Source organism: Coturnix japonica, chromosome 4, assembly GCF_001577835.2.
Source record: "Coturnix japonica isolate 7356 chromosome 4, Coturnix japonica 2.1, whole genome shotgun sequence".
Lineage (NCBI taxonomy): Eukaryota > Metazoa > Chordata > Aves > Galliformes > Phasianidae > Coturnix > Coturnix japonica.
Window position 1 is genome coordinate 63,426,901 of NC_029519.1, and position 17,868 is coordinate 63,444,768.

The 17,868-nt window shown below is 35.7% G+C and overlaps 1 protein-coding gene across 5 annotated transcripts in view; it reads left to right on the forward strand.

The window, feature by feature from the left end:
* The window catches only part of ARAP2 (ArfGAP with RhoGAP domain, ankyrin repeat and PH domain 2), a 115,387-nt gene that overhangs the window by 13,940 nt on the left and 83,579 nt on the right, over window positions 1-17,868 (forward strand). For 4 of the 5 annotated variants that reach the window (XM_032444250.1, XM_015862521.2, XM_015862518.2 and 1 more), the window contains exons 4-9: window positions 49-128; window positions 5,141-5,226; window positions 6,933-7,289; window positions 8,963-9,032; window positions 14,260-14,380; window positions 17,228-17,409. In XM_032444250.1, coding sequence (XP_032300141.1) covers window positions 49-128; window positions 5,141-5,226; window positions 6,933-7,289; window positions 8,963-9,032; window positions 14,260-14,380; window positions 17,228-17,409 — 896 coding nt within the window. The remainder of the gene's footprint in view (window positions 1-48; window positions 129-5,140; window positions 5,227-6,932; window positions 7,290-8,962; window positions 9,033-14,259; window positions 14,381-17,227; window positions 17,410-17,868) is intronic. The other variant, XM_015862520.2, reaches the window with a different exon arrangement.

Genomic DNA, 17,868 nt, shown 5'->3' on the forward strand with positions numbered 1-17,868 from the left:
ACTTTTTATCGCATGGCAGTGTATGACTCTATATTTTTTTGCTTTAAGAAACTTTCTCAGGAGAAAAGCCACCTGTCATATCACCTTATGGAGAAACCTTTTTTTGGGACAACCCTAAAGATGCTAAAGTAAGTTGATAAGTCTGGATACAAATGATACATATTCTCTTTAATCTTCATGCTATGTACTGAATACTGCCTTTAATTCTTTTCTGCTCCCCTGTTTCAGTTCTCAGTACCATTTTTGTCTTCTTAGGTACATGCAGAAGCTTTATAGTTGTGAGCAAGAAACAGTACCACACAGCTTCTCATTCTCTTTCCCTTGATGGGATGGAGATAAGAAATGGAAAGATAGAAGTGAGAGAATTGATGGACAGTTTATTAGGTAAAGCAAAAGATGTGTCTGTGAGCAAAGCAAAACAAAGGAATTCGCTGAATACTTTGCTTTCCTGAAAGTCTCATATCATGTAATGTTTTCTTTTGGGAAGACCACTACTCTGAACTTGTCCCTCTTTCTTTCCCCTTTACATCAGTTTTTATTATTCAGCATGACAGCCTATATATATCTCAGATGGGTAATCCCATCGGACATCTTCGATCAGCTGTCACAGTTTTGTTCCCTCCCAGCTTCTTGTTCACCCCAAGCCTCCTGTAGCAGAACATTCCTTGATTTGGTTTAAGCACTGTCCTGCAACAACTTAAAATGTTAATGTTTCCTCCACTGTTTTCATAAAAAAAAATCCAAAACACAGCGTTATGTGAGTCTCTATGAAGAAAATTAGCTCTATCCCAGTGAAAAACATCACAGCAGTATAAATGTGTATGGACTAATGACTTTTCTTTATCTTGAAATACACTTTGCAGTGTTCAATAGTAATACAAACTTGTGGGGGCATGCTTTTTCTTTTTTCTTTTCTTTTCTTTTCTTTCTTTTTTTTTTTTTTGTTTGTTTTGTTTTGTTTTTCTTGAAAACAGACTAGTGTCTCTTTTCTGCTCAGAGCTAGATGCTACCATGTTGAATAAAAGAACAGTCAGTTACAGACAGCTGCTGGCTGCCTTAACAGCTTTCTTGTACCTTCTTAACTACAGTAGTGTATTGTAGTACTTTGTGCCTAAGTGAGGTTAAGTAGAGGATAACCATTAGAGCTGACTAGTGAAGGTAAAAGTGGCTTTTTTCTCCTCCAATAATCCCAGATCAAGACTGAGCATCTCTGCATAGACTCATGGAAAGTCTATGAAAGCAGCTTATCTGCCAGATAAAGTGATACAGTAGTCACTTGTGGCCGTGTGCTTTTTATTAGTTCCTATATATGAATGTTCTGTGGACTTCTAATTATTTTTTCATACAACCACAAACTTGCTGTATACCCAGCAAATCACTTTTGTGGCAAGGTTCTCTGAAGTAAACATTTTTGTTGAGGTCAGTAATTGAACAGTTGATGCTATATATGGAATGTGCACAGACTTCTAAATCACGTGGTGCTCTGGGTGGTTAACTAGCTTAGCAAGGAATCCACCACATGCTGTGAATCTCTTCCTACTCCTGCTTCTGACTCAGAAATTGTTCCTTCTGTGTTTACTTATCCTTATTTCAGCTGATCTCAAAGCCACTGACTTGGGGAAAACAGTAGATAATTTTCTGTCTTTGTCTTAATGCTAATGTTTCTTTTTTTAACTGTTGTAGACTATTGACTAAATTGAGCATTGAAATTAAATGGTTCAAATTGCATCATGTGGTGAGAAGCTTTTTAGAAGCATAGAAATGATCTCTAGTTTTGATGTATACTTACAATTGTGTTGTGTGGGTTGGTTTTTTTTTTTTTTGTTTGTTTTTCATTGTTCACTTTTTAAGGAGGTGGAAAATAATTTGTGGCTTTTCCTTCTATTTCTTGTTATGTGCACAAAAATTACTTCTAAGCTTTTGTTTTCTATTGCATAGTCTTGTCTTTGTAAAAGGCATTTTAATAACTGGCATGTTCAAAGTTGAACTTCTTTTTAATTAGTTTAATGGCATAAGCAGTTTTTCTACAGATTTCTAGCCTTGTTATTTCTTAGTTTATCATTATTATTTTTTTTTTTCTTGAAATAGTTGGTTATAATAAAGCATACTTAGGAAAGTTGTCTGCATTTTTTTTTCCCAAAGGCACCAAATATAAAAAGAAAACAACAAAAGAAGACAAAACTAAACTGTGCTGTTTATCTAGATTAAAGTAAAAAGTAAAAAGTAAAAAGGGAGGCTTTTTTTTTTGTTTTTTTTTGTTTTTTTTTAAAGTTTTATTTGTCACATGCTAGTTGGAAACTTCATAATTGATTTTGTTTCCATTAGAATATAATTACAGACTAAGGTCATAAAGCAGAGCTGTTAAGCAAAGGTCCTAAGATATGTTTAAATTTCAGCTTTTGTTCTAGTAAGTATCACATATCTTAGGAACAAATAAAGAAGTTTAGGCAACCCTGTAAAGTAACTGAGATTTTAGTATTTGTTGCTTTATTTTCAAAAAACAACCTCACATAAGAATATAGTTCATCTGTATTTCAAAAGACAACAAATTGTTATGCTGACTGAAGGAAGCCTGTTCTAAGTGTTTAGAAGTTGACCATTAACTTTCTTCTTCTTTTATTGGTGTAACAAAAGAAAGGCTTCTGTAGACATTGTAAGGGGAGTGTCTGTAGAAACAAGCAGTGAGTCACAGCATACTAGAGATAAGTCAGCATGAGAGAACAGGGAATTAAAGACATAAGGAAAGTTCAGTTAGATGTAAGTGAGGAAGGAAGGCAGCTAGAACCTATAAAGGGCAATCTGAAGAAGGAACATATTTCTTTTATATTAATTTAAAACATAGCACAAAAATCCTAACACTTCACAGCTGACATACCGTTGTGTTCAAGTGAAGAGTAAAGCATGTTAGAATTCACTTTTTCAGTGAAGGAATTCTAAGGTCTGAAGTATTGTTTTCATTTCTTGTAAATTCTTAGACTAGGTTAAGCATGCATATTGAGATAAATAATCTATGTGAGCTCTTAAGCATACTGGAATGCTGGCTAGATTACAAATCTTACAGCTTTAGAACAAGGAAGCCTTAGTATTTTAAAAGGAGGAATTCTTATCTTTAAGGCTCTGTTAAAAAACTGCAGTGCCTTTAATAGAAGACTAAGGAGCATGTCTCAAGTAAAGACTGAGAATAAATCACTCAAGTAAATAATGAGTGACATGAAGCATATGACAGCGGTCCCAATACAATAGTATTCAGGTTTCCTCACTTTTCAAACTGACAGATGAAAAAGCCTTTTAAACAATAACACACTTGAATTGCTTCCTGATCAGAAAAGTTTTATACAGAACTGCCAGCAGGTAGTTTCATCTGCCTCCTATCTAGAAGCCAGGTATCTTCCTTAAGCGTGGGTGCTTCCTATGCAGTAGTAATATCTTTTGAGAAATACTCGTTTCTGCAAAGTTGACTGCAGGAGAAAAGGCTCTGTACCTTTGCATAATACCTTGGAGTTGCAGGAAGTGGGAGGTGGGAGTTCTGTCTAATTTCGAGTTTGAGCATCTTCTAGATTAATCCTGCAAGCAACACATGGATTTTCTTCTTTAATTTGTGTGGAGTCTGTTTTTTTTTGTGAGTGAACAGTATTGTCTGTCCCCAAAACCTTTCTTCATTTATGAATTTCCATATTTTAAAATCTTATAGAAATATAAATGTATTTCTTGATACCTCTCGTAAGTTCTCTGTCCCAAGTACTGAAGATGGAACAGGCACAAGAAGGGAATACATTAGTATTACAGGGATTTGTGAGGAGAGCAAGATGAAGCTGCACAGCTTCAGAGGGTGTACTTTTACATCTGAGCAGCTTGCAGTTGCATCCTGATAAGCAAAGGAAGGTGTAACTCACCATTTTTACTTTAACTTAAAGACCATTTCTGATTGGTGTTAATCTTTTGGCAATTTGTAAAAATGAGATGTTGCCACTTCCCCTTGGTTTATGAGAGGAACTTCGAGCTCTTCATGGGCAGTACATAAGGTGCTTTTGAGTTTTCTGTTTCATTCGTTACCATGATGTAAGGACGTGAGGTTTTTATTTATTTATTTATTGTGTAATCTGTTGTGCTACAGTGCAGTTAACAGTGTGGGGTATGTGGTGGTGGGGTTTGCTGTTATATTTCTTGTTCATAATGTATATAACTGTCAGAGAAAGGCGAAGTGTTTGCCAGAGGTTATCCCATCAGCAGCATTTCATGTTGCATAGGTGAAATCATTAAACATAGGATGAGATGCTGTTTCTCAGAAAACAAACAGTTGTGAAAGCTTACCCACTTTTTTTTTTTCCTGTTGCTCTTCTGCTTTATGACACACACTTCAAAGCTTAAATGAATAAATTGTTTTTATTGTAAAGCACAAAGCTATTTTTTTTTTTCTTTTTCCTTTTAAAGGAAGAAAGATGTTGAGAAGATTAGTAATACAGTATGATTGTCAGATCAAGTTTAGGAAGTGTGAAGTAGGAAGTGTGAAGTGTAATGTTCTTGAGCAATGTTAACCTTGATATTTTGTACAGTACAAGTAATATGTGATAAAGATTTTTAAACAGGCGTGAATAAACTTGCCTTTTAGAAAGGATGGCAAGAAATGCTAGATATATTCAAAATGACTGAGTTCAACTTTAAAGTAGGAATGTAAATTTGTCTGTATTTTGTCTTTGATCTACTGTAAACACTGTGTGATCAATTTTGAGAAGTATTAACATGAAAGATAGGCTAAGAGTAGCAAATCATAAATGGTATACTTATCATGCACTCGACGTGTGGCTCTTGAGCTTAGAAAATACTCAGCTGTTATTCAGGAATAACTAGAGTACAAATATTTCTATGCGCTGAGTTTTTGTTTTTTTTTTAGTATGTTTTTGTTTTTTGTTTTTTTTTTACTATGTTCAAATATTTTTATTTATCCGAATATTAATTAAAATGGAGAAATTGAAAAAAACACTTTAAAATACTTTTTGAAATGTGTTTTTTTCAGATGCACATGAATATTTGGAAAAGGATAACTTGCATTTGCTGTGTTGGTGTGATTTATGTCTAGAGTAATTTAAACATTATTTACTACTTCACTACACCTGTTTGTTATGGCTTATTTCTTTTCTAGGAAGTTCATAGGAATGAATTCCTGGCTTGTGAAAACAAATCAGATTTGGAAATGTCTGAAGAATATTCTTCTAACAAGGATACATGGTATTAAATAGGAGTTGTAAAAAAGAATTTAAGAGTTTTAAATTTAAAGAGTTATCTATTTACTTATACTTTTCTGTTACTTGAGCTTTCACTTCATGCCATAGGAGGTGGCTGTCCTAAGGCTGTCTAATCTAGGCTTCAGAATCTTTTGTGAATTTGAGCAATGTCTTATTTCTTATCCCACAGCCAGAACATCTGTAATATAAAATTTGGCTTCCTTGTCTTCTAGATAACAATGTCTGAGTACTTTCCTGTATATATATATATATATATATATATATATATATATATATATATATATATATATAGGCTCTGCCTATTCATTAAAAAAATAAAAAAAATCCTGAAATATTCTTGAATCCAGTCATGAGGCGAGGGCCAATAGTTATTACTAAATGGGAGCTTGTAGAATCATAGAATCACAAGCTTGGAAAGGACCTACAAGATCATCTAGTCCAGCCGTCCTTCCTTTATCATACCTACAGTAAAACCACTAAACCATATCTCCTAGCTCCCTATCCAGAATGCCTCTTGAACACTGCCAGGGATGGCAACTCCACCACCTCCCCGGGCAGGCCTTTCCAGTGCCTGACCACTCTCTGAGAAAAAAAGTTCCTTCGTATGTCCAGTCTAAACCTCTTTTGATACAACTTGTGGCCATTTTCTCAGGTCCTGTTTGTTGCCTGGCAGAAGAGTCCAAGCCACTCCTCATCACAACCTTCCTTTAGGAAGTTGTAGAGTGCAATGAGGTCTCCCCTAAGTCTCCTCTTCTCCAGGCTAAACAATCCCAGCTCCCTGAGCCGCTCCTCATAAGACTTGTGTGCTCCAGACCCCTCACAAATTTTGTTGCCCTTCTCTGGACACGTTCCAGGGCCTCAATGTCTTTCTTGTAGTGAGGAGCCCCAAACTGAACACAGTACTTGAGATGCGGCCTCACCAGAGCTGAGTACAGAGGGATGATCACCTCTCTGCACCTGCTGGCCACATTATTTCTTATTCAGTCCAGGAAGCTGTTGGCCTTCTTGGCCACCTGGGCACACTGTTGGCTCATGTCCTGCCAAGCATCAACCAACACCCCCAGGTCCCTTTCTTCTTCACAGTCATCCAGCCACTCAGCCCGAAGCCTATAGAGCTGCATGGGGTTATTGTTGCCAAAGCACAGGACCCAGCACTTGGCCTGTTGAACCTCATCCCATTAAACTCAGCCCAGCAATCCAGCCTATCCAGATCCCTCTGAAGGGCCTCACTGCCCTCAGGCAGATTGACACTACCTTCTAGCTTGGTGTCATCTGCAAGCTTACTGAGGGTACACTCAATTCCCTCATTCAGTTCATTAATGAAGATTTTAAACAAGATGGTCCCTAGAATTGACCACTGGGGGACACCACTTGTAACAGGTCACCAGCTGGACTTAACTCCATTAACCACTTTCCTCTGGGCATGACCCTGTAGCCAATTCCTTACCCAAAGAAGGGTATACCTGTCTAGGCCACAGGCAGCCAGCTTCCACAGGAGAATACTCATATGTCCTTTCAGACTCCTGTCTGCAATTGGCTTCTATCAAAGAGAGAGACAGAAGAACAACGTGATATTACAAGTTTATGAATGATTATAAAAACATTTACAGTACGTACAGTATATTTGTTCTAATTAATATTATGTATTATAGCAATAAATGAAGAATAAAATGTACTTTTACTTTTTAGTTCCCTTAAAAATCAAGATGACAAGACAAAGGAATGTGTGGAGAATGATTCCTTGTCTCAAGAAAACAAATCATTACCACCAGAAGATTTTGAATGTGAACCTGTATATTCTATTGTGAATCAATGTTCTTTTTCTTCAAAGAAAAATAAAAATAAAACTAAAAACCACTCATCATCCTGTACTAAGAACCAAACTGGAGAATCAAATTGGCTGGTCAGTGAACAAATGAATTCTGAACAATTTGATGGATCTCAAACTTCAATTGCAAATGAATCAATAGCACCGTATGCTTGCTTTTATGGATCATCAGTAAAGAAGGTTAAAGCAGGATGGCTGGATAAATTATCGCCTCAAGGGTACGATATTTGTAATGATTACAGTTCAATTACTCTTTAAGTCTCTGCTCACTGTCTATTATTTGTTGTGGGAAGAAGAAGGGAACTACTTTTATTGCAAGAACATAGATATTTACTTCTGAATTCTCAACTTTTAATGATGCATTACTTCTAAAATGTATTTAGAAGGTATGTTCAGGAAATAAATATTAAAAAAGTTACTGTCTGCTCATGAAAAATACATAATTAATTTTTGGTAATATTTTTAATCTACAAATTTTTGCTACTTCTCTGTTGACCACAAAGTAAGTGAAAACAAAGTCTGTTTCTGAAATACTGTTTTACCAATTTATCCAGCATTTCCTTGACTGGAGATCTCATTGATTTCAGAGTTGTGTAGTCTCATGCTAATATAAGTTGTCATTTGGGGTTAGAAATCTACAATGATGCATACAGACTCCTCAATTTAGTTTACTGATGTACCTAAAGTTTGGGGAGAGGAATATGAGTACAAGCATTCCTCTGAAATTTTTGGTAATGAAGAACAGAATAGAAAGAGAATCCACTAATATAATCTCATATTTAATTCCTCTTGTTGTTCAAAATTTGTCTTAATTTTACCTTTAAATTCTCTGTATCAACTCAAAGATTACTGACATTTTCATAGAAAACAGATTTTGTGTTGGTCTTTCCAGGTTATGAAAAATAATGATTTATTGTGCTTATATTATATAAATGAATTGAGCCAGAGCTGGTATATGATAAAAGTTTTAGTAAGCTACCACAGTCTACTAATTCAAAATCAGACCCATCCTTTAATATGAGAAGAAATAACATCGGGAAAAGAGTGGGCTCTGGTTCCTCTTTAATAAATTACTTATTAGATTTTAGAATTGAAACTTTCATTGATGATAAATTATAGTCTGTCAACATTTTTAAAGAACATACTGGACTGCTTCAAGTTCATATTACATAATTTTTAAAGGAGGTTCTCATACAGCATGAATTAACAGGAAGCTGATAATAATCCTATGAACTTCTAGTCAATTATCTCTAGTTGATAACAGAAATTGAAAAGGAATTTCTCTGTTGTACTTGTTGAATGATTTGGTGTGACAGCTATTTGTTCACTGATCAGGGAAGAGAGTGTTTGGGAGACCTTAATGAATGACAGTATGATAGGGTGTAAACAGAGTTGTCCTTCTTATGAACCTATGAGATGGTCATTTTAGATTCCCACCTTTCCTTTTTGGAAGTGATATTAGAGATCTTGAAACATTTAAAGGTATGCTCTTTATTAAGAGTATTCCTTTGCCTCCAATAAAAATAGCCTGTTCTCATCCTTTACTTGTTTGGTTGAAGCAAAAGTACATTATTGAAAGCTCTCTTTTTCCTTTGTCACTTCAAATATGATAAAGAGCATGAGAATGAGAAAGAGAAAGAGAGGGGAAACTTGACTGATAAAAACATGAAGACACTGATTTGTAACAGAACTCCAATAATGGTCTACTTCTTATCTCCAGATATCTTTATTATATTTGAAATTGATGTTATAATTTTCAAAGGGGCTAATTTTAAATCTCAGAAAGTTTAGGCCCAAACATAGGAAGCAAAATGTGATACGACCTTTTGAGATATTCTTGAAAGCCAGTGTAACTTGTCATTTTAATGTTATTTTCATCTTTGATTCACAGCAAACGTATGTTTCAGAAGCGCTGGGTTAAATTTGATGGAGACAGCATTTCTTATTACAATAATGAGAAGGTAAGTGACATGTTTGGATCAAAATGCATGTGTGTAATAGGCAACATTTAGAAATAATTGTAAATGAACATTTAAGTTAACTGTATTTTCAATTGCAAAATATTAGGATAAGGCATTCATTATTACAGAGGAACAGAATAATGAAAAACACAGACGTTACTTTGGTGATTGCTACAGTCTACCTTGTCACAGAAACCCAGTATGTGAGAGTGATATAACATTTGGAATGGAAGCCTTGTCTAAACAAAAAATACCCCATGACACCTATCTAGTTTCTTTTTATAAATGTCTCTCCTGTGTGACTTCTAGGAACAATCACATAAGGGAGGACTAGTTTCCATTACAGTGGGTCTCTCCATAATCAGCATAATAGTGTGACTCCAGTGGATTTTTTAGTTTTCTTCACCTAAGGGACTGAATTGTCCTGAGACATTTGCAGGTTCATGCTTTAATTCAAGTAGATCACTTCTGATAGATGACTGTATGGAACTGTTGAGCCAAGGCCTGAACCACTGATTGAGCATCTGGGGAAAGGGCCTGGTCATCCTTCAGAGCACAGGTGAAGGCAATTCACCTGAGTAACCAGAAGGTGTGAAGCCTGGCAGCACCTCTCTTAGATTTCATTTAAGGGCTGACCCCCACTGGGGAAGGTTTTCTTTCTGGAGGTCACTTCTTGGTGAAGTTTTCTCCTGTGAACCTAGAATCCATTCTGATATGGGTGAGTGAGCAATTTTCTTCCCTTCCTTTATAGCACCTTTCTATTGTGCTAGTCCTTCTGTCATCACACCTTTGTTGTAACACCTTTCCCATTGTATTGATCTGTCCAATTGCTGCACTGACATACAAATGGATTTGTGAATCATCATTTAAAAAAATAGGTTAATTTTTTAGACCTGTTTTTAAATTTTGCTTCTCTTTTATCTATTTAATTAAGCTGACTTCAAAATTAGTTTTTTGTTGTTCTATGATTAGTTAATTTATTTTGGAAGAAGTGCCGATCTTGCTGAGCTCAAAAATGTTATATGATTGTACAACATGCATGTTTGTTGGAAATGAGGCTGTATGTACATGCGTTGTTTGAAACACTGGGAAGCTTTTCCTATTGAAGATGCATATTAAATTTGGAAGAAAATTCAGCTTTGTATTGTAATTTGGGTTTTATTATGATAGGTGTTGGTAATCAATAAGAATTGCACTTTATAAAAAATGTGCATACATTGTCATGTTTCAGTAGACTATGAAGGGAAAGAACTGAATTAGAAAAAGGTTGAATATGTCCTGAGGGGGCAGAGAACAAGAGCAAGAAGTATTTACATTATGCTTCATTATGCCTGCTGATGAGGAACATGAGACAGCCTGTTTTTGCTTGCTTATTTTTCTTCACTTAGTAGACATGATTATGTAGATGAAGAGAATATTTGGATTGGAGGGACAAATTATGTTATCCTCTTTGTGTTATTCCTGCCAGGGCTTTAAAGGAGCAGAAAAGTTAGTCATTAAGAATGGCTTAAATAGTGTTGGAGTTTAATATCTTCTGTAGCATGATTGGGGAAATAAATGTTACTTTTAAAGAATTTTAAGTCTTGTATCTAAAGATTGAAGGGTTTGTTTGTTTTTGGAGGCTTGCTACTAGTTATATTGAGGTCACTAGAACAGGAGTTGTTATACGCTTGTTTGTTGCACGGGATTACAAAATTCATCCCTCCTACTGAGAGGAATATTTAATGTAGCATGGGCTGCATAGAAAGCTTCCAACATTCAATTCTCCACTTGCGAATTTATGTGGTATTGGACAGTTAAGAGCTCTCAGGAGGCTTGGTTTACAGATTCTTGTCTAAATTTTTTTGTTTGTTTGTTTTTTCATGAGTGAAAAACTGCACTCTTGTGATTGAAGGAGTCGCTGCTTGGTGTGTATGTGTGTTTAACTTGTCCAAATTTGGATATCTGATTTATTAACATGATGAGTCACATGCTAAGACCTTCTTATATCTAAGAACTTTGGGTCTTGACACATCCAGGGAGATTAGGATTTTGTGAAACACTTGGAGATGTTTAGGGACCAGAGGAAAAGACAATTGTCTGCCCGTAGCTCTGTGTGTATTGTGGGATTGCATTGGGTAAGCAGTGTGCTGTGGCTAATCAAGTGTGAAACGACTGGATGATGAGGTGAAAAGACAAAGAAGGCCATATTCCTGAAAATGTGTTCTTAGCTTACATAAATTCTTCTCTGAATAATTTGAATTTTCTAACTTTTTTCTAACCCTGTTTTAGTTTTATGTCAACTTCTAATCAGTATAGATCTCTTCTTTCCCTTACCTCTCTCTCTATATAATAAAAATAATTCCTGTGAATTGTTTTGGTTTGAATTAGTGGTGGTGCACTTTTCTTCTATTTTTGTTTTTTGTTGTCCTGAGCAAACTGATGTGGTGAGAGCAATCAGTATCTCATGTGGTTTTTGTCATAACGGAATGTGGTTAACTGAAGAGAGAGCAAACTGAAGAAAAGAAGGCATCACTTCAGAATTCTTTTTAGTTATTCAATTTGCATTATATTTCTTTCACGTTTCTTGGTCCTTTCAGCAGGTAAATTTTGCTGCTCTAATGTACTTGGTAAGGTGAAACTGCTGGCTGTATTGAAAGTTTTAATGTAAAAACATTTTGGGATTCCTGACAAATATATTTGTGATTCAGAAAAAAGTCTTTACTTTTCACATGGACAACTCTGTTTACTTCGAAGTAGGACAATCATGGTTCTTAGAATAGGTCATGTTTTGTCTGTTGTGGAAGGATGTGGGTTGTTTTTTGTTTCTTTAGTTTTGTTTTCTGTTTCCTTAAATCACCTAGTTTCTTGTCTTGAGTATTGTCTTGATCTGTCAGGGCTTTTAGCATTAGGTATTAGTTCTTGCACATAAAAGAGAACCTGGTGTAGAAAGAAGATTGAGAAATTCTCATGGTTTAAACTGCATTTCAGTATAAATATGTCTGAAGGATAATTAAGTAACAAGCGCAAACCATATTGAGCTTAAAAAGAGACAAATAGAATGAAGTAACTGTTACTAAAAGTTGTCTAAATCATTCTCTTACAGTACCAAATATAACCAGTAGATGCCTGCAAACTCCATAATATAATTGTATATGAGCAATTTTATAAATACCATCTGTAGTAGGCTTGCTTTTTCATTGTGAGGAATCTGTAGTTGACACAATACCTGTGTTTTTTAACAGATATGAAATTGCTGTGTTTAAAGTCCATCTTCAAATAAATATAGCCATGATAAAATTACACGTGCAGAACTGAGATGATTCTGAATTACAGAGTAGTTCTTGAGTGTAAATAAAGTTACATCTTGATAACTCTCAGTAAATTGCAGTTTTTCAAACAGCACTCATTGAAATATATTAGTATTTAGAAGTGAAACAACATAAGACTATGAATTTGGTGAAAACTGGTGGTATATTAAACTCAGTAAACAGAAAAGGCGTCCTCCATGTTTAGCATTCACAGTGATTCCTTAAGTCCTTGTATAAAGTCTGTTATAATAATTTATACTTCAGGAAGAACGTTATTGCAGTACAAATTATTTATGGGAGAGCTACCTCTTGGAATATTACTGCATCTGGATCATAAATCTTAGCAGTGTATCTGAATTATCTTAGTCAGAAAACCAATTGATCAAAGCATGTTGGTGACAGGAGAAGCAGTATTAACTCTGTAATCCAGGAATTGTTCAGAAATACTTGTGAAGTGTTGTGTATTTGCTTCAGCTTCTCCCTGCCCCATCAAATCATGTAATCATAGAATCATAGAATGGCCTGGGTTGGAAAGGACCACTGTGGTCATTCAGCTTCAACCTCCCCCCACCATATGCAGGGCCACCAACCACTAGACCAGGCTGCCCTGAGCCACATCCAGCCTGGCCTTTAATGCCTCCAGGGATGGGGCATTCATGACCTCCATGGGCATGACCTTCCAGTGTGCCACCACCCTCTGTGTGGAAAAACTTCTAATCTCTAACCCAAACATCCCCTGTCTCAGTTTAAAACTATTCCCCCTTGTCCTATCAATATCAGCCCTCGTAAACAGGTGTTCCCTCTTCTGTTTAAATGCCCCATTCAAGTACTGGAAGACTGCAATGAGATCTCCCTGGAGCCTTCTCTTCTCTAAGCTAAACAATCCCAGTTCCCTCAACCTTTCCTCATAGGAAAGTTGCTCCAGCCCTCTGATCATCTTAGTGGCGCTCCTTTTGCCCTAGGTCTGGATGCAGTACTCCAGGTGGGGCCTCACAAGTAGAGGGGGACAATCACCTCACTCTCCCTGCTGGCCACCCCTTTTTCAATGCAGCCCAAAACACAGTTGGCCTTCTGGGCCGCAGGCACACACTGCCAGCTCATACCCAGTGATTGTCCACCAGGACTCCCAGGTTCCTTTCCGCAGGGCTTCTCTCAAGGAGATTATCTCCCACTTTGTATAAATACCTGGGGTTGCCCTGACCCAAGTGCTTCACTCTGCACTTGTCCGAATTGAACCTCATTAGGTTAACATTGGCTCACTTCTCCAGCCTGTCTAGGTCCCTCTGGATGGCTTCCCTTCTTTCCAGTGTATCCACGACACCACTCAGCTTGGTATCATCTGCACTCAATGCCATCATCTATGTCACTGATGAAGATGTTGAAGAGAACCAGTCCCAAGACTGATCCCTGAGGGACATTGCTCATGACTGCCCTCCACCTGGTCACAGTACCATTAATCATACCCCTTTGGCTGTGTCCAGCCAGACAATTTTCCTAATCCGTTGTACAGTCCATCCTTCACATCCATACCTCTCCACTTTAGAGAGAAGGATGTGGTGAGGGACCATGTCAAAAGCTTTGCAGAAGTCCAGGTAGATGACATCCATTGCCCTTCCCCCATCCACCGTAACTGTCACTCAGCAGTGTCATGAGATGTCTTCTTAAGTGGTGTTTAATATATGCTTTGTTCTTCACTATGGGATTTTCTTCTATTTTAGAAGGCAGAATATGAGCATGGACACACAGCAATGAAGTGGGCTGTGTTTGGATAGTGAAATGGTTTACTAATTGATGCAGTTTTATTAATAATAAATGCTGAACTTGTAGGAGCACAGAACAGTTTAGAATGTGAGCATCCTAAACATCATTGTGCATAATACTACCTGGGAGACATTTATTAACAACTATTAAGTGCTTCTTTTGTGTTTTTATTATAGGAAGTGTTCTCAAAGGGAATAATACTACTCTCTGCTATATCAACAGTTAGAGTTCATGGAGAGAATAAATTTGAAGTTGTTACATCCCATAGGACTTTTGTCTTCCGAGTGGATAAAGAAGGTATGCATAACACAAATGTGTAATTCTAACGATTTCTTGAAGGCCACGTAGTCATTGCTGGGAAATTCAATTATGTTAAGTATGAATTGTTGTATTGCAAAAGGTATTGATAACTATAATCTTTGTAATAAGAAATAAAATACTTTGTAAAATATCAAAATAATAACGCTGTTTTCCAGTTCTTCCGCCTCCTCTCCCATTATTTCCAAAGATGAATTTTCCTGGACGTTCATTAGATATCACTAGTAACTTTTGCAGACTGTGTACTATCAGCCATCTGCTCCCAGTCAGTACTTGATATAAAATTGATGAAGAGCAACAATGAAGTTGATGGTTTGGATGTGATAATGTGATAAGAGACAATGTGATATTTTGTTGTTGTTGTTTTTATTTACTGCCTTACACATTATTTTCAGCACTACTGGTAGAGAGTACAAAAAGAGGAAGTTAGTGCACCTTCTAGTCTATATGCTAGAAGCATATAGTAGATATGCTTTATCACCCTACTGCTGTAATATGTAGAATTAATGTCAGTGCATATATGACTTATTTATGGAAACAATCAAATAAACTGGAATACCTAGGAAAAGAGACATTCTGTATGCATTTACAGCACTGTGTGCCAGACCCATTATAGCTAGGAGTCTCTCAGCATTTCCTTTATCAAATCTCATTTTTATGGGTTATAGCTTGGTTGTATACATTTGCTGCAGGCTGCAACAGGAGTGCAGCATTAGTGAACAAATCCTTATCAGGTCTGGCTCAAATCAGTTCAGACATTTTTATGCTCTTAGCTAAGAAGTAGGTCTATTTTTATTACTTTTGCCTTTCTTTTCCAAAACAAATTTGGTCATTTTTATAAATTAGAACATAACCATCCTAGCACATTATTTTTTTTTTTTTGTAGGGCCATAATTTGCTTTATGAGCTATTATCTTTAAATACTGTAAAATGTTAGCAGCTTACATTGCTTAAAAAGTATATTTAGAGCAGCCACTTTTTGCACATTAAATTGTATTTTCATTTACTTTGCAACTGTCTTTGGACCTGGTGATATGGTCATGAAACTGTTACTGTCGCATTAGGGATATAAGTTGATATCGTACAAGCAATTTGATCCTTACAGTATCCAATGGTGGATGATGTATTCGTAGTAAATTATGTAAATAACCTTGCTTGCTTACTGGCAAGTAAGTGCACAAAATGTCATTTTATGCTATTCTTTCTGTAAATTTGTGACTAGAAATTGTTCTGGGACTACTCTAAGAACATTTCTTTTAAAACATTTTGAAATAGAAGCTTTATATATATTTCATCCTGTGGACCTCAAATATGAATTTTACTTAATTTCTTCTGAAGTATCAAAATATAGAATATTGTCATTGTGCTTGTTGACTTGTGTCCCTTGATATTAACGTCCATAATCTGTAGAATGTAGCACTTGTTTTCTTGTCTTTTAGTGCTCTGATTATTTGTTTTGCAAATTGAAAATACAATTTATTTATTTATTTTTTTAATTAAAGTAGGTAGGGGAAAATTATGTGTAACATTTTGGAAAGTTTAGGACATTTGGAGGAAGTCAATGAAATAGGCTGTAGTGCTGAATTAAAACTTTAGAGAATTTGAGTAGATTATGTTTTAATTCAAATTAAATTATTATTAAAAAGTTATTAAAATATATATTTTTTCTTTTTAATAATATTTTTTAATAAAACACACCTTTTAGATTAATTTTGTCATCTTCTATACCAAAATATTTCTATGACCTTTTAAAACTACTTTAAGAGACAAGAATGTAACAGTTGTCTTAAAACAAAACCTGTACTTATAAGAGGAGCTCTTCTATCACTTTCCTTGTGCTAGTCTGTCAGGTGCTGTCTTCCTCTTCTCCAGACACATTTCTGATGCTTAAATTCATTTGTTTGTTCTTGCTCACATTACATTTATGAAGTGAGCACGTTACTGTTCTGATGGTCCTCTTTACAGTGCTGGGCACTGATCATGTCAACTGTAGATGCACCATGAATGACATATAAAACATACAGGATATATTATATGTATGTATGACTTGAATCACTTTGAGAAAAGAATTGAAGTATTCATGATGTCTCTGTCATGCAGAGAATGTCTAATTCATTCAAAGTATTCAGTTATAATGCATATTGATCTTAGTCTGGTGAAATGTCAGAACATAGAGTGTGCAACTGATTGGAACTCTATTACTTCAATTACTTGTGTTCATATGTTTGTAAGATGCTAAACTAATACCGCATGCAAAACATATTCAAACATTTATTTTCTTGATTACTCAGCGCCCTTGACAATATCAAGCTTTACCACTACACCTTAATGGAATACTCTGTGAATTGCCAAATGTTGCATAAAAGCATGGTGAAAAAGTATAGTGCTGGGGCTGGCTTCTCTCTTCAGTGATGGATGATATTTAGGCTCCATACTATTTGCTTACGTCCCGTAGTTTTTTTCTTGTTGCCTGATCAATAATAAATAAACCTGTATGTCACTTCAGTCTTTAGGCTCTCTGAAATTAAGCATTTTAGAACTAGCAGTCATGATTTTTAGAAAACTGTAATTAATATTTCCATAACCTTCAATTTTTGTTTATTTATGGAAGTTAACTGAGTGCATAGCCTGTCTTCTTTTATGTTTGTTTTTCGTGTTTCTTTTTCCTTGCTACTTCCTTTTCAAGGTACATGTTATCTCTGTTATGCTGTAGTTATACCATCAACTAGCAAGGAAGGCATAATAGGAAGAACAAGAAAAAAAATATGGAAGAAAGTGGGGCTGCTGCTTAGCATATAACCTTTATCTAATCTTTTCCTTGTTTAGAAGAAAGGAATGACTGGGTTAATAAAATACTCAACGCCGTGAAATCTCAATCTGATAATAACCCTCACTCTCGAATTTGTGTTGCTCCTGAGAAAAGTGGATATCTTGAACTGAAAGGATACAAAGCCAAAATCTTTATTCTACTTCAAGGGAGTACTGTGTGGATCTGCAAAAATGAGCAGGTAAATTTTTCATGTGCATTTTGTGAATGAATGCTTGAAAAGATGATTTAACTGGTGTTAGAATTGATGGTTCTTTGTGAATATAAATGCATATCTTTTTTTTTATAGTACTTTATTGCTACAGGTCTCAGAAGACCTCAAAAAGCAAGAGACGTGTCATTATACCTGTTTTACAATGAAAAAAATGAATATGTAGTGAGGTGAAATGAAAAGCCCTGAGTGTCACAACAGGTTAGTGGCAGGGGTAGGATTAATTTACTCTTAAAAGTGTGTGTCATAAGTACTCTACTAAATCAGCTTATTTTGTGCACTGCTTTCAATGTTCTCCTGTAGTACAGTGCTCTAGAAAATGCCACAATGCACTTATATATATCACATATTTGAAGTGACACTTCATCTAAATGTTCAGCGTTAATGTTCCTTGTGTTTTTAAGAGCCTGAATTGACTTGTTGTGCACT